The 17,666-nt window shown below is 40.0% G+C and overlaps 2 protein-coding genes across 2 annotated transcripts in view; both read right to left on the minus strand.

Annotated features, from left to right (window-relative positions):
- Nucleotides 1–375: 375 nt before the first annotated feature.
- elf3 (E74-like factor 3 (ets domain transcription factor, epithelial-specific)) lies at nucleotides 376–4,117 on the minus strand. Its single transcript, XM_086118547.1, has 9 exons — nucleotides 3,955–4,117; nucleotides 3,649–3,803; nucleotides 2,824–3,057; nucleotides 2,577–2,702; nucleotides 2,354–2,497; nucleotides 2,174–2,260; nucleotides 1,970–2,083; nucleotides 1,627–1,822; nucleotides 376–1,424 (listed from the first exon to the last, which is right to left on the minus strand). Exons 2-9 carry the CDS (start codon nucleotides 3,785–3,787, stop codon nucleotides 1,313–1,315), a joined length of 1,152 nt encoding a protein of 383 aa, XP_085974673.1. The 5' UTR covers nucleotides 3,788–3,803; nucleotides 3,955–4,117; the 3' UTR covers nucleotides 376–1,312.
- Nucleotides 4,118–14,979: 10,862 nt separating this feature from the next.
- LOC147200888 (uncharacterized) overlaps nucleotides 14,980–17,666 on the minus strand; it is a 46,218-nt gene continuing 43,531 nt past the window's right edge. Inside the window, exon 3 of the mRNA XM_086117790.1 lies at nucleotides 14,980–16,769. Within this exon, the coding sequence (XP_085973916.1) occupies nucleotides 15,922–16,769 (848 nt within the window). The 3' untranslated portion in view covers nucleotides 14,980–15,921. The remainder of the gene's footprint in view (nucleotides 16,770–17,666) is intronic.

Raw genomic sequence — 17,666 nt, forward strand, 5'->3', positions numbered from 1 at the left:
CAGGGCGGCACGGTGGACGGCTGGTTAGCGAGTCGGCCTCACAGTGCATAGGTGCAGGCTTTGATTCTGGCTCCGGCCTTCCTCTGTGGAGTTTGCATGTTCTCCCCGTGCCTGCATGGGTTTTCTCCGGGTACTCTGGTTTCCTCCCACATTTCCAAAACGTGCGTGGCAGCTTAATGGAACACTCTCAATTGTCCCTCGGTGTGAGCGTGAGCGTGGATGGATGTTCATCTATGTGTGCCCTGCGATTGGGTGGCAACCAGTTCAGGGGTACCCCAAGGACAGCTTGGATAGGCTCCAGCACACCCCACGACCCTTCAGAGGGTAAGCAGATCAGAAAATGGATGGATGGGTGTTTCTAGACAACATGGTCAATGCGTTTATTTTATTTATTTATTTTTTCACACCAATATGCTTCATAATTGATCCATAATTAACATGTGGTATTTGACTTGATCCCATCATCCCCCTCATTTTAAGTGTTACCAAATCCCCCAAATAGGTACTCAGTTGTCAACAAACCAGGCAGTGCTTATTTTCAACAATTCATTGTTTTCATTCTTGGTCACAAACACACAGCTTTAGAAATACATTGAAAAACAGGTAAAACATAGACAAATATAAACGGTATAAAAATGAAATAAATACAACATTTCAACCTTCAGGACATATCAACAAGAGTCCCCCCCCCCCCCCCCCCCCCCGTAGTGCACATACAATGATCCAGAATTGTGGAGGCATGATGCAATGACGATCATAAAAAAAAGTAGAACTGATTGTTTTTTTTTAATTCTGAAAGCTAAACCAGATGTAAATTGTGCGATAGAATTACCACTCATTTTTCTTTAAAACACTGTGTAAAACACTTACTAATATATGACACCAAAAATGTCGTGTACGTGGTTACAATCATTTTATCCATTTTCTCCACCAGTTGTCCTCGTTGGGGTCACAGGCTGCAGCCTATCCCAGCTACACATGGCAGCAATATTACTTATACTTAAGAATTCCCGCTTTTCTAAGTCTTAAAAAAAATCTGAATTTCAATGCAAGAGAACAAAACAAGATCCATTTCAGTTACTTCAAACGACTCTTTGATGACAATCAATCACATACACGACATAACATTAAAATTGGTTCACAAAACCTACTAGAGCCCACAACACTGGCTTACATTTTCTTTAACACCTTCCCTCGAAAAGGAAGTTAGTGTCTTAACATTTGGGCCGCAAGATTTTCTCCATGACAGGATAAGCAGGTAAGTCAAGTTCTGAACGACTTTGGCTTTTTCGTTTCAACTGCCATGAAGAATTTAGATGCCCATTCCAATCTCTTCAACTTTCCAACCACTGGAATTCTTTCCAAACTTGTATACCAGCCGCCGTCCATCAACCCGCTCAAGGATTTCTCGTTTATAGTAGTACCTATGGATGGAAGACATCAATGAGTTCATTTTTAGTATGCAGCCCACTTCGTCTAAAGTGTTTTTTTTTTCCCACACAGAATTGAGACACTGGTGTTATGTATGCTTGTGATGAAAATGCGTGCAGGTAATAAACTGGATTGGCAATGATCAATGTGGTAGTCCAGATATCGCATCAAAACGCTTCAATGTTGCATACTGACCTCATAGCACGACTGAGTTTCTCGTATGTCATGCTGCTGTTCTTCTTCTTCTGGCCCCACATTTGAGCCACAGCCTCCGATTTGAGGAACTTGAAAACACCCTCATGGCGATCTTCCCATTTCATCAGGCCCTGGTTCTTCTCTGGGTGAATCAGAATATCTCTGATGAACTCCCAAAGATGAGTGCCCCGAGGTGCTGCAGACAAGGCACACGGCACTGTGAGCTAGACTCAATGTGTAGGCAAGCGAATTTGTGTACAGGTCAAAGAAGATAAACCAAATCCGATACATGTGTTATTAAAATCTGAAGATGCTATTTCTTATTCCCGAATCTTATTCTTACCGTGTTTACTTTTCTTTGACGTGTCGTAAATGCTGTGATCCCTGCTGACTTTAGGAGGTCGCCCCCGAGGTCGTTTAATTTGTGACTCTGCTTTCTCCTTCTTAATCAGCGTCTCTGTCACCCAAACAGGACATGTTCACATGTTTATTGAAAACTACTCACACTATGGAGGAATTCAAACAAATCTCACGGTTTTCCACTTACTTGAAATCAAAGGGTAGGAGAACTCTGGGTCAGATTCTCCACTGCCAGACTCTGGTGAGCCAAGGTTCGAGAAGCCAAATGGACCACCTGATGAAATATAACAGAACATAAGGGTTGAAATTTAGACCCTTAAATTTCTTTCCACAGGTAGATGTATAAATAAAAGAATGAACTACTGACTATTGGATGAGGAGCTCCACTCGCTATCAGACTGATTATCAGACAGATACTCGTCTTGCAGAGGTGTCATGGCCCCCATGGTCAGGCTGAGCAGATCGCAATTGTCACCATTGTCGAACTCCATTTTGCTGACCGAGTCTTCACCTGTTTTATGGAACAAAGCACCTTTAGGATTTTCACTTCCAGATGCTAAAATTTACATACACTTTTCAAACTCTTGTACCTTGACCAAATTTGACGGTGCTGATAAGAGGAAAGGTTAGGTTGTCTGGGAGGTTAAGGTTGTGCAAGAAACTATCCAGGAGTTGGCAGGTTTCGTTTAGCTCTGGTCCCGATAGGCTCGTCAGTTCTGGGAAGAAAAAGAAAATCCCCTTTTACTCAGTGTTGCGTTGCTAATCAAAAATGTGAATCTATTCGAGGTTATCTGAAGTGCCTGGAATCATATTTTGTGAAAAAAAATGCAGCTTTACCATATTTAGCTTTGTATTCTTGCAGGTTTTGGTGGAGGTGCAGTCCAAGCTGAGGTCCAAACGCCATGATCATCTGGTCCAGGCTCATCTGACAGAAGCTGTGGCCGTCCATGGCACAATAGGACAGAGTCAGGGTACTGGCATCAAACTTGGTGCTGTCAGCTTGGGCACTGATCCACTCCATAACGTTTTCCGCCGTCCAGAAGTGAGGATTCGTCTGACCATACCAAAGACCTGCGTAGAGAGGAAGCAGTTACTTCAGCAGTGTAAAAGTGCTCCATTAAAAGGACGATCCCTACACCCTCTGCATTTAACATTAAATATATAATGCTAAGTTTCACTGAGACAGATATTTGAAAAGAATTGAAATTTGATATAGCTTCTGAAACTACATCCTACTGAAAACTTCGGCAATGCAGCGCCAGCTTGGATATTGATTAATACCAATCTGCATCACTCCCAGGTGGGGCTTTATTTCTCTAAGGTCAGAAAAACAAAGAACGAACTGTTTTAGCAACTAGGTGGCACCGCTTGACGCTTAAAATAAGTTAAACATTGACTCTCTGGTAAATGATTAGCAGCAGCGTCTAATTGAGGTCAAAGCAAAGTTCCATGAAGTAAGGGCCTGGCTACATTGAAAATAAGGGATGATGTCTGGTATGAGGAGGAGTGTCACGTGAAAGTACCAATGGTATTTTGAAAATACCTTCGGTACATCGGTTGTTTTTGACTCTTATGGTGAACACTAGCCTCAGAGCCCAGGCACACAACACAATTTCCATTTGGCGCGTTCTCATATACATGTGCAGATCATGTTTCTCTCACCATTGTTGGAGCCGTAGCCCAGGTTGCTGTTTTGCTGATTGTTGATGTTGGGTTGATGAGGCAGAATATCAGGAAGACTGTTCTGGTACATCGTGAAGTTTGCGTTGGTCAGCACGCTACTGAGGCACTGTGATGCCATGGAAAAAAACAACAACCTGGGAATAATTCAAAAAGTGTACGTGAGTCCCATTTCAAATCTGAACAAATTGCAATTGAAATCTATTCAAATTGAAAATAAAAGTCACTTCTGTCGAGACAGATCCTAACATTCAAATTAAATCCACACTATTTGAATGTATTTTTTACCTGGTGTGAGCCACGGGATGATGCAATACAATTATGATCCAAGAGAACACGACGGATGTGGAGTATTTGGTTTTCTTCTTGATATCTTGGTTGACTGATTTCTCCGTAACGTGTAGCCTCTTTGTCAAAAATGCACCTGTTGCCTCGTTCAGCCTGCGAGAAGATTTAATACTCTGGTGCAGTGGTGGGGGTGGTCACAGGTGAGTTCAGGGGAATTCCAGATGAAGTAAGCCACACCTCCAATCCTCCTCATCTCATCCTCCGCTCTATGCATGTTGATCAACACCTTAAACCTCCCACGTTTTCAAGTATGTCGCCAACAATGAGGCTCATTAACATATTTGTGTATCCAATTACACAGAGGGAAAGAAAATGGTTCGTTAAATATACAGTACTCCATTTGATTTTGTCAAGTGCTTGAAACATAGTCATCTAGATCGAGATACCTTTTGGAAGTGGACGACACATCTACTTAGAAAATGTCTCAAGACCCAGATAATTTTATTGTGAGCAACGACCCGACAAAATAAAATGGGATGCATTTCACAAGTCATGTTTTTCGGCTCTCTGCTGTTTGGTAGGAACTTTACTCACAGCATGTATGATAGCAGTACTGTATACTGTACACACACACACACACATATATATATATATATATTTTTATATATATGAGCGTCTGACCTGGTTCCAACTGAGTGACAGTGTGAGCGTGAGAAAGGTTGTCTGTGTGTGTGTGTTCCCTGCGACTGCCTCTCAACCAGACTGCCTTTTGCTCGCCCCAAGCTCCCAATTACATCAAACAGTACAGGTGGTATTGAAAATGGATTGATGGCTGTTTCATGATTTTGTCTTTTTCACATACACGACGTCATTTATTCTGCCAATTTTGCATGATGAAAATGTCACTGCTTGAATTGTCGGTAGAGCTGGATAGTTTTATCAACCCGATTTTCAACATGTATTTCGTATAGTCGTTGTTATTTTTGGTGTGCAATACAAGTACTGTGGTGCTAAGAAGAATAATAAGAGAGACCCAGTGTGTTCAGTGTTTATATTGATTGCCACGCATACCTATGTTTATCTCCATGCGCAAACATAACTGACTTCTTCTGATTACTGTATCGGGTCCGACTGTGTGTTCAGTGTTGTAATGTTGATCCCGGCATTGTGACTTACAGTTTCTAATTGACTTTTAAACGCATTTTTGAGATTCGTGCCAAGTTTAGTTGCACAGGCCAAAACAAACCGTACCAGTGCAACAGCTTTTTGGCTCAGTCGTCAGGTTAGTGAGCTGCATGTCATGTTTCTGGGAAATGTAATATTACATTTGTTCGGTTGAAAATTATTATGTGCGAACAAACAATTAGCGTTTTTGTACTCACATTCAACATGAGGCACTTAAATTCCTACGGTATATGAAGTTGGGTGAGACCGAACTGAGGACAGGGGGAGCGAACTCAGGGCAAAGGTAGAAAATGGAACGTCACGACTCTACTTCTTTTCTTTTCATAGTGAGGCAGGCATCTGGAGAGCAAAGATACAATGACATTAAAATAAATAAATTGTAAAAAAAGAAGAAAAAAAAAGAAACTTTCAGGGGTGTGTTCTGGTGTTATATTAAGCACAGTTGCAGGTTTCTGGAAGGGTTCCATATGCTCCGGAGGTTTAATGTTGCTCATTGGTGATACCTAGTGGTGACTGATCAACACCTTCTCTACTCCTGCTTCCGCTCCTGAAATCAACATTTGTTGGTTGATGATGCATTTCATCATCATCACTGTTTGATTATCAATCATGGATGAACCAAACCATATGTCACCCCCTCTATCGAGTCATCCATATGTTAAAACATGGATACTGTGATTTGTGTCCATTAAGCTAAAATAGCATAATAAAGAAATAGTTGCTGCAAAAAATATGTCAAGTTGTTCCACATCCGACGGAAACCGCTGCCTTTTTTTTCCCATCACGATGGCAATGCCATGAAGAGCAAGATAGATCGTACAAACATACTATGTATATGTACTGTATACACAATCTCAACAAAATAAAATACACAGTCTAAATAAAGATCATAAAAAATGTATGGATCGTTTTTTTCTTCTTTTTTTTCTTCTTAAGGTCCAATGTATTGTGTGTCAATTGGCTGTGTGGCGAAAGACTGGTTTGCACATCCACCAAGCAGTTGGTGGGTTCAAACACAAGCTCTGGCCTTCCTGTGTGGGGAGGTTGCATGTTCCCTTTGCACCTGCGTTCCAAAAACATGCATGTTAGCCTAATTGAAGGCCATTTCCTAAATTGTCTATAGGTAGAGTTGAATGGTTTTCTATATGTGCCCTGTAATTAGATGACAACCTTTTTCTGGGTGGACCCTGCCCCTTGCCCAAGTCGGGTATTAGCTCTCACACAACCGTCAACCTCATGGGGGTAAGAAATGCAGCGAATGGATGGATGCATGCCCATCATTTGGTTCACAGCTGTGACATGCTTCTTTTTTGAAGTGTAAGTTTTGAGAAAATGAAAATGAAGAGGCACACAGGTATAAAAATCACTCTGTTTACAGAGGAAAAACAACCAAGATTTTGTGTTGAAATAGAAATATGAATAACACACTCGTGAGACGATTTGAAAACATAATGAAAGTGCAACAAGAGCATAGTTAGTAGAGGCTACTTGGGTTGATGAAAATTTAAGCTTCTACTATCTGCAGTTTCAAGAGAGATAGAGATCAACAGTAGAACTCTATAGGTGATGATGTAAGCGGTGTTTTTGCGTAGGTGTAAGACAGACACACCAATGGAAAAACATTTGAAAGTTTTCTCCCAAATTTCACAACACCACTTCTTCCGCTGGGAGTTAAAAAGAGAGAGAGATAGTATGGAATGCAGCCCAGCAGGTTTTTGCTCTGTGACGAGGTACGAGCTTTCATAGCCTGTAGGCAAACAGGCAAGCAATTTCATCACTTCCCGCCTTCATTCTCCGCCACTCATTATCCTCCTTCAACTGGCTTATGTTGACGGGGCTTTCCACAGATACCGCAAACGTATTGATGTGAAGAGTGAGCATAGAGAGCAACGTCATCACAGAGGAAGTGCAATGGCTATGCCGAGGGTGTGCTGAAACAGAGCACAATGGATGGTAATTTGACAGTTTATATTTAACTTCAGACTATAAAAAAATCGTATTTGCATATGCAGGCAAGTAAACAAAAAAATAATTTGGACAGCAAAAATACGTCACACTTTGTGTACTGCATTTTGTATATTTTGCAAAAATCATGTCTCTGTACCAAACTATATGTTCACCTAGCTAGAAATCTAGTTTGCCTTCTCTTTATTCACCCTTTGGTGTGATTTTTTTTTTCCTATTGATTCTGTCGTAATTAGAAAAATGACAATTTCTAAAGTCGCGAATGGTGTAGTGGTTCACTTGCTCGGTAACAGCGTGAGTATGAGAGTGAATGCTTGGTTGTCTCTGTACAGTATGTTCCCTGTGATTGACTGTCGATCAAGTCAGCTGGGATAGGCTCCAGCTCCCTTCTAGCCTGAAAAAGAAAAGTGGTATAGAAAATTGATGTTTGGACAAGAGAACTTCACTGCGCCCATGCGTCAAAACTGCTGCACCCTGATTTGTGTGCCAATGTAAGCCTTGATGTCCTTGTTTGGTAATTTGGATCATCTATCTGCGGCATGCCGGGTGTTCTAGCGCAACAAGGGTGTTTTCTTTGACATGCTGCCAGTGAACCTGCCAAGTTGGTGGCTGAAAATAGAATAAACTTTATGCATGCTGGAATCTCGTCAAATAACTGGTGAAGGTAGTGTAACATGATTTTGGAAAAAATTATCAGGGTGCAGGCAGACAGATTTTGAGCTCTGCTGATATGTATTGGATTTCATTGTTCAGTGGTACCTCTCCTTACGAAATTAATTGGTTCTGGAAGAAATATCTTAACTCGAAGATTTTGTGAGTAGAGACTCGTTTTCCATGTAAATGATCCGTTCCAGGATTGTTTTTAAATGTTAAATGCAGTAAATGTTTTATGAAGCATAAAAATGCATCAAAATATGTAACATATACAAGTTACAACTAGATTATTGCACAATAACTTTGCTGCTGTGAATTGGGAATTTCTCCATTGCGAGACTAATAAAGGTTTTCTTATCTTATCTTAAATTAGAGTTGTGCATAATGCAAAAAAACAAAGAATAAAGAATAAAAATGATGGTCATTTAACGTAACTGTGGCCTGATCGTTTTTTGCCCTCTTTCGTTCATGTTCTGTCTTAGAAGTGGTTTTTGCCTGGCATTTTGAATGCCAGGCAAAGAACCGATCCAAGGACGTTTGCTTTTGTCGGCTTTTAACGATCCTTCGAAAATGTCCAAGGCAAACATCAGCATAGTGAGCAATTGCCGGACTGGTGAACGCTTTTTCTGGGTGATTCACATTTACGTAAAACTATTGGAAAGCCTCATGGTCCGAGGGGTGAATGACGAGGATGCTGCATAGACACATATTCATCCATCTATCTGCACACATAGACACATCCGGTAGAGGTTCCTCTGAGCCAATGGGATGCCAGGATGATGCTAGGTAATAGCCAATGGCAGAGCAGCTATAAGTGTGTTGCGTTCAGGAAACTCGGAGCTGCGAGAGCAGCCCATTCGCTATTTTTACCTTTCGTATCTTGAAATTTATTTCGTATGAAGAAATGTTCGTAAGTAGAGGCACCACTGTATCTCATTTGTGAATATGACAACAGCGTGCATTTGAGTCATTGAAGAAATCAATTCTTAATACGCATATCCTCCTGACTACCAGTAGTTCAAATTTGTCCTCTGTAGAGGACATTTGTGAACCTAAATATCTCCCACCCAGTGCCTCCAATCGCATTAACTCCTTGTGTTACTCTAAAGAGGACATTCAGTGCTTTCCAAATGATACCAAATTTGTAGGGGTTACAAAAAGTAAGAAAATGGCTTCCCTCAGTGCAAGCACTTTTTATGGGAAGAGGAAAAGTAATACTTTTTATCAAACACATTTTGTCTTGAAATGCTGTTGGCATTGTAATTATAAGACTCTTATGAACACGTTAAAGTGTTGTTTGAGGTGTTTTAAGTGTATTTGAGCCTGTTTAAAAAATGTAGTGGGATTTCAAAAATTTATTTTGGAGTAGTCCAATTACTTCACATGGATTGGGGAATTTCAAAATAAATGTAATTGGACAAAAAAAAATTCCCTGGTAGTCAGGAGGTTATTACGAGCTTTAATATATACAGTATTTCTAAAATTCTGCTGGCCGCAGCACAACTATGGAGGGCCTGCATGGACTCCAGCAAATCAGTTTTGCCTTCCGCCAGGACTGTGCACCTCGCACACTGATTTTATATAGAATGAGAGGAGTCACTTCCATTGTCGACAAATAGTCCGCCGTGTTCAGAAACGGAGCCAAGCCACGTGCTTCTGCAAAATACTAAAACAAAGTCTAACCCGCCCCTGCGCAAATTTTCACAGAGCCTTATGCCACCGCCAAACAGGTGCTGGTCACAAAAATAGATTCCACTGTCTAAAATCATGTGAGTGTAAAATTCATATCATGATGATTTCATACAAATGCAATCATTCAAGACATAAGCTTTTGAAGATATTGTAGGAAATTATATGGTTGGGTTGTCAAACTCATTTTTGTCATGAGTCACATTTGAGTTACATTTTCCCTTGGAGGGCCATTATGACTGAAACCAAATAAAAAAAGTCAATAACGGTTTATTCAACTAATGTTTGTGATGTGTTCACAATATGTCTCTTATTTATTATATGTGAGAATTTAAATTTTTTGTCGAGAGTTTAGCAATCAGCATGGAATTTGACATGTTTGATTTGCTTTCGCGGGCCACATAAAATGATGTGGCGGGCCAGATCTGGCCCCGGGCCTTGAGATTGACACCTGTGTTATATTGTGTACAATTTGAAAGTTTACCAATAGTTCAAAGAAATATAAGTGTCTAAAGTTGATTGTTTTTAAGTTCAAACTACTGTCATGCATGATTTTATAACAAGGTATCAGCATATTGTGCAAGGCCTCAGTTATTTCTTATCCATTCAAACAAACTCAGTGCTTGTTTGTTCAGAGCTGTGCAGTTAAGCTCTGCTTCATTTGCAAACATATAAGCAAATATGTGAGCATGTCCATAAATTCAAATCCCCAACAATGGATCACTATAGTCACGAGAATGTTCTTTTATTCTTAATGCTTAGCTGGAAAACGGATTAAATAACTGAACGTAGACTGAAAACGTCTTTCTCAATCAGTTAAAAAAAAAGAAAATCAAATACAGTATACCTTAAATAATTCCACTCTTCATTCCTTCCCTTTTAAATGTTAACTTTTAATTATTTTACTGACCAACTTTTCACCTCGCAGTCAGGATAAAAATTACATAAATACATGTACACAGTATTATTTGTATATGCATACACCATATGTATATTCTGTATTTTAATTATCCAATAAAACTTGCAGCCTGATGTGAACAATTACAAACAACGCCTATTTTCTCACCAAACTTTGAAAAATTGGTTAAACAGTTTGGCCAATCCTATTTCCCCCTGACTAAGGCTATGTTGGTGACAAATCAGCAATCAACTGACCTGGGAAACGTTTTGCAACCTCTTCCGAGATGAAACTTCTTTTCAGCAAGTCCTAAACTATACTCCTCTGTTTTGTATTATCTCCGTGTTTCTTTTTACAACCAGCATTAAATTCAAAACAAGGGTCCAGAGGTGAAGAACAATGGTATATAGGCCTAAATAAAATGTATTATTTTTATTATTATTATTTAAGGGGGAAGAAGTCCCGCTAAAATGTTCTTAAGATGGCCTCGTTTAATAGTTTGGTTGCATTTTATTTATTATTCATTTATAACGTATTGGCCCGAATATAAGACGGCCCTGATTATAAGACGACCCCCTTTTTTTCAAGACTCAAGTTTGAAAAAAGACTTTTTGAACACCAAATAAATTTTTATACAGAAAATAATTACAATACATCTGAAACAAATGATTATAACAATATATTTGAGAGAAAAAGCATGTTATTTTGCCTCATTCAAATCTAAAGTGCAACCACATTCAGAAATGAATGGCTTCTGGTTTTTGAAATGTAAATTACATGATAATTTCTCCTCAGCTGCCAGTTAACCTGGCCGATCTTCGACCCACTTTTCTCCAGATTGTCACTACGTTTCTCCATGTTCTGTTATCTCTTCCATTATTTTCTTCTCTTTTCCTTGTTAGCACTATTTTTTATTTTTCTTCTTCGTGCTACCGCTATTTTTATTTTTATTCTTCGTTGCAGGGGCTCGCTTTGGACTGGGGAGTCAAGTTCATCATTCGCTTCATTGATATCCGGCGCCATCCAGCGTTGTGAATGGGTATAATGTCTAGACCCGAATATAAGACGACCCCTACTTTTTCAGTCTTATTTCAATGCAAAAAACACCGTCTTATATTCGGGCCAATACGGTATTTTTATTTATTTACATTTAACATCAATTATCATTAATCACATGAACATAATCATAAATCTGTGCATTCCCCTAGTTCAGGACAGCATTTGTTGTGTCATAATTCAGTTTGATCACCTTAATCCTATGACGGAAACGGGACTCCATGTTTTCTTTGCGACCTTGCTTGCAGTGGTAAATGCCTCCATAGCTGGGATGCACATAGGCACACTGCAAACTGAATAATGCTCTGCGGTTCAAATCTGTCATCCCGCTTTTACGCACTGGAATAATGGAGCTCAGTCAACTTTATTGTAGCCAGGCTATACGACCTCATTTTAAAGCAGACGTGGGCAAACTACGGCCCGCGGGCTGGATCTGGCCGGTTGGTCTTTTTAATCCGGCCCGCCGAAGGTTGGTACAGCACACAATTAAAGTTTGATGTAAATGATTGCATTCATTTCATTTGGACTTGTAATGACAAGCATTTCAACGCCAGGTGGCGCAGTTACTTGAAGTTGCAGTGCACAGGGAGGGAGGGGGAGACGATACGGAAGCCCGCAGTTGCGCTAACTCAAGTAACTCCCGCTCGATATGACGGAGTAAGTGTGTCAGCGCTGCTATTTTCTATCACTGGATCCAAAACGGCGACATGCAAGCGACTCTTTATTGCAGTGAGTTTTACTAGAATTGCGAACATTTTTACATACTGTAGATCATGGCATCCAAACGAAGAGGAACAGTAATGGCCACGGAAGAGAAAGTGAAGTGTAGCTGATTAAATGAAGCGGGTTACAAAGTACGAAACATTCAGGAGACGCTTGGAGTCTGAAAGACTCAAAGCTACGAGACTTTGAAAAACGAGGAAGCGATTCTTGCTCAGTCTGATTCTGGCTGTTTCCATGCTCAGAGTGAATTGCTTGCAGCTTGACGGACAATCGAGTAAATAAACGTTTCCTGGAATGGTTTGTCTGTTATCGTGCTAAAAACCTTCCGCAAACTGGACCGCTAATAAGAGAGCAATTGAGTTCCATAGCGCTATGGGCATCAAAGACTTCAAAGCATCCCATGGCTGGGTTCAAAAGTTCATTGCACGACATCAGCAGAGCAACGCTGTCTTGTGTGGTGATCGAGGGGAGGTCAAGTTCGAGACAGTGAGTGAGTGGAAAGAAAGCCACCAGGTCTTTTACTCGTCTCATTTTGTAGCAAATAGTCCTAACTTTGTTATATTTTGTCATATACGTGTACTCTATGCTGCAGTTTTTGGGCAATATATAGTTGCACTCTGTTGCTTGTGTTGTCACACATGTATGTTGTTAACATACTTGGACGTTCATTCAGGACATATGTCGGTATGTCACCCAAAAAAAACCCACTTATCAAAATAGGATATATTGAACAGAGATTTGTGTCACGAATAAAATCAGCCCGAGTTTGTTACTTTTATTTTAGCACACAGGTCAATATTTAGGCATAATTAAGTCATAATACAATTAGTAAAAATATGGTCCCACATTGTCCACTCATAAATAATGAAAAGCACCTCTCAAACTTGTGAAAAAGCCTCATTCAAGATTAGAATTGTAATTGCACAGGTGTGCCTTTGACTGGCCACAACAAAAAGCCACTTTGAAATGAGCAGCTTCATCACACATCACAATGCCACAGAAGTTTGAGGGAGCGTTCAATTGGCGCAGGGAACAATAGGTGCTCCACCGCCTGTTTTTCATTCATTTGGCTTACATAATTTACATGGAAGCAGTGCTTAGTCATTGGCAATTGTTGGGCAATGTTCACCTTCCCCTAGGGATTCCTTCAGCACTGGGCCTTTGCCTTTACTCTAGCAGTAAAGATGTCAAATCACACACAAATTCCACATGTGTCTGCTACTCCACTTTTTCCCAAAGTCCAAACTTCTGCCGATAAGCTTCAGAAACCAACTCATATTTGAGCACCACAGTTTAAACATATTCATAACTTAGATCCCTTCTTGGTACATGAGGCTGGATAAATGGTCTTGGACAGCGAACACCCACCACACACCCCACAACTAAGGGCAGAGACCAATCAACTTTTATTGTCGACATAAATCAAAATCATTATTTTCACACCATAGCAAGCAAGCCAAGTAATGAGCCTCTGATTACAGTATGCAAATTGGCGTCAGTGAAAACTGATCACTCTGATTGGCTGTTAGCTCACGAATCAGTGCATGAGTGAGAAATGAACTATGAGAGTACACAAGAGCAATGCGATGCCAAAGAAAATGGCATAATCTAGTGAATTAAGATCAGTAAAAACATAGCTTTTAACTTAGACTTGCTCCTGCTTGATTATGAGTGTGATGGGCATTTTTCTGGATATGTATGAATTTCATTTAATGAAACCTTGACTGTGGATGGTATGAACAATAGTAATTGACGCACTCATGGCCCTCCCTCGTCTCTATTCGCTGACGTTGTCGTGTAACCAAGGAGACCCCAGCACCGTAAGACAACGGTCTATGCTTCTATCGGAATCCCTATTTTAACTATATTAAAACAATCCATACAGCGTCCGTCAGAAAGTCGAATGGAAAAATAATATACCCCAAATAAACTGCAGTAAAACACTTGTCTGAACCCCGCAAATGAGCAGAACGCGGATACAGGGGAGTCAGTCGTGTTGAGAGCGGATGGGTGGAAAATATACCATTATGCATGGGTCTTATAAATATATTTTACTCTTCATGCAAACGAAGCCGTGGTGGCTAGCATGTGTGAGAAGTGCAGCTGCAAGGGTTGGCATTGCTGGGTGCGGCAACACTTCAGGAACTATTTGCTGCCTAAAATGATTTTCTTTCTCGTAAAGGCATGACCTGATAAGCATTGGCTTTTAGCTAGGGAATTTGCGCCACCTTGTGGAGGTGTTGGAAGGGATGCAAGATGATGACAGTGGGAGTAGGAGAAAGCAGACATTGTTTCATAGGTTAGCTTTTTTTTTTTTTTTTTTTACCATATAGCCCAGCAGTCCCTGTTTGCGTTTCTACAGCATCTGTGTGTAAATATTCATTATTTGAAGGAACATCTCTCCCAAGGTTTGGTGCTTTCTACCCGCCTTTATTACCGATTTGTCTTACTGTTTATTGTGCATGTTAAATTGCTCCATGTACAGCACTTTGTATGCAGTGATGGCTGTTTGAAAGTGCTCTATAAATACTGTTGACTTGACTTGACTTGAAGGTTGTTAATTTCCTCTTAGCATTTAAACAGGGCTTTACATTACTTTAGCATTAGCACTGGCAAAGTTTCAAAATTATTTTTATGTGTTTAGTTTTACAGTAAACTCCAACTGGGGTGTCATTAAAAAACTTAAAGGACACTTCAGGACACCAGCATTTCAGACTGTATGCTACACACTTGCTACAAAAGGCAACATGCTGCATTCAATCATCAATACTTTATTTATAGAGAGCTTTTCATCCAGAAATTGTAACTCAAAGTGCTTGAGAGATTAAAATCATCCCACCCGCCACCCACCCATACACACACACACATCCGCCTCCCAGGCCTCACTCCTGCAAGGTCAAACAGATGATGATATGATACCATTAATAAACTACAGTGGTACCTCTACTTACGAAATGAATTGGTTCTGGAAGAAATTTCTTCACTAGAAAATTATGTACCGGTAAGTAGAGATGTGTTTCCCATGTACATGCCCTAATCCGTTCCAAGACCCCCCCCCACCCCCCATGCAGACATAAATGTTTTCTAAAGCATAAAAATGCATCAAAATATGTCACAATACATGTTACAATTAGATTACTGTACAATAAATGAGAGTTGCGCATAATGTAAAAAACAATGAACAAAGAAGAAAAATGATGGTCATCATCAGAAGTGGTTTTTGCCTGGCGTTTTGTAAAGAACTGATCCAAGGGCGTCTGCTTTTGTCGGCTTTTAACAATCCTTCGAAAATGTCTAAGGCAAACATCAGCATTTTGAGCGATCACCCGACTGGTGAACACTTTTTCTGGATAATTCACATTTGAGTAAAACTCTCTGAACGCCTCATGGCCCAAGGGGCGAATGAGGAGGACAATGGATAGACACACATCTATCAATTTATCTATCTACACACATACACACATATGATAGATGGTCCCTCTTAGCCAATGGGATGCCAGGAAGATACTAGGTAATAGCCAATGGCAGAGTATGTTGCATTCAGGAAACTCGGAGCTGCGAGCAGCAGCCCATACTGTATATACTTTTTACTTTTTGTATCTTGAAATTTCTTTCAGAACAAGAGGTAATATTTTCCTTTTGAGACGTTTCGTAACTTTGTATAAAAGAGATGTTCGTAAGTAGAGGTACCACTGTACTGTATTTCGAAAGGATCACAGTATACAGTGATATGATTCTGTGATATCATGGAAATAGTCGTCGTAAAGCCCAAGATCCTTCACATTTTAACTGCTAGTTTATTTCACTGTTGTATCGTGTGTAATTGTCATGTGCTTTACTAGTGTCCCTCTGTTATTATAACTCTTCTTGCATATGGCACAGGTGAAAGGCTTCTCCCCAGTATGAAATCTCATGTGTGAAGTCAATGATCCCCTCCGAGTGAAGTTTTTCCCACAAAACATGCAACTAAAAGGCTTCTCTCCTGTGTGTACTCTTTTGTGCCTGTCCAAACTTGCCTTTTGATTAAATTTTCTGCCACATTCAATACAGCCAAATGGTTTCTCTCCAGTGTGACATGACATGTGCCTCTGCAAATTATGGTTGTATTTGAATATTTTACCACACTCTGTGCACTTCACTTGATTACGAGAGCTCAGCTGTGTTTCAGGATCACTGTACTGCCATGAGTCCAAAAGTGACTGACGATCAATAGTCTGGTTCCTGCAATTATTGAAGTCGTCTGTCTTCAAAAGTGCAGGCGGACTATTTTGAGTTACTTTTACGACATTAGCTGCATCCAAGTCAAAAAACGCGACAGAGCTTCCACAGCCTTCTTCATTCACTTCACATTCAACTTTCTCACATAAAGCAGAAGTAGTAGAAGCTGTCTGTCTGTCCTCAACACTTTGTCTTTGCTGCATAGTGGAGGAAAGTGGGTTCTCTTTCACCACTTCACTTTCCAAAGAGGCATTCATCTCTTCTGATTTTTGACAATGATTTAACATTGGACTTGTCGAGACTTCTTCCAGTTCCTCTTTGACGAGTGGAGGCATTGGAGCTTTTTGTTCCAGACTTTGGCTGCTCTCTTGATCCACAGGGGGGATCTTCATGCTGATTAGCAAAGGCTGGATGCACTGGGATACATCTGAAATACAAACATTGAAGGAAACACTTCACACGTAAGTCACTGATGAGGGAACAATCGACATTCGCCTGACTTCAGTGCTGGCAGCGGGGGTTCAGTTACCACTCAGTAACGGTGTGAATGTGAGGCTTAACGATTGTCCATTTCAATATGTACCCCGCGACTGACTAGCGACCAGTTCAGGATCCGTGCACCCAAAGTCAGCTGGACAAGCTCAAGCACCCTATGGAACCTGAACTGGATAGGTGGTATTAAAAATGGATGAAAGTCAGCTTTTATAACTGACCCAAGCATTAATTATATTATTATTATTATTGTTATTATTATTACATTTATTTTACGATTTATTAACCATGCTTTAGTGATGATATTGGCGTGCTCTCTTATGAAATGTTAATAGCTCAATCAAGAAGCATTTTTTTTAGGTTTGTTTTCTTAAAACGTGGACTGAATTGGAGATAGGATTCCCTCTGACACCAGTGATATATGAATGTTGGATTTGAATCAGAATCATCTTTATTGGCCAAGTATGTAGAACACACAAGGAATTTGTCTCCGGTATAACACGCTGCATTAGTATCATCGTAAACAACAAATCATTGAACCATTTTAGAGTAACCAGTAGCAGTATTTGTAGTACAAGAAGAGTGACTACGTCAGTGACTGTTTAGGGAGTTAATGAGGATAATTTGCTTTCTTAAAATAAAAGTCATTTCATTTTACTTCATTTAAACAGGAACATTGCTGACACATGATTAAATATTCAAACATATTCTACCATTTTCAAGAAGAGGTGATAAATAATATCAGTTTACCACATATTAATCATGTACAACTTATAATTAAGTACTGTTTTCAGTTAATTGGGAGTTGCTCCATTTTTTTCCAAATTCACAG

This window comes from Hippocampus guttulatus, chromosome 8, assembly GCF_054856545.1.
Source record: "Hippocampus guttulatus isolate MCC_2025c chromosome 8, RoL_Hgut_1.0, whole genome shotgun sequence".
NCBI lineage: Eukaryota > Metazoa > Chordata > Actinopteri > Syngnathiformes > Syngnathidae > Hippocampus > Hippocampus guttulatus.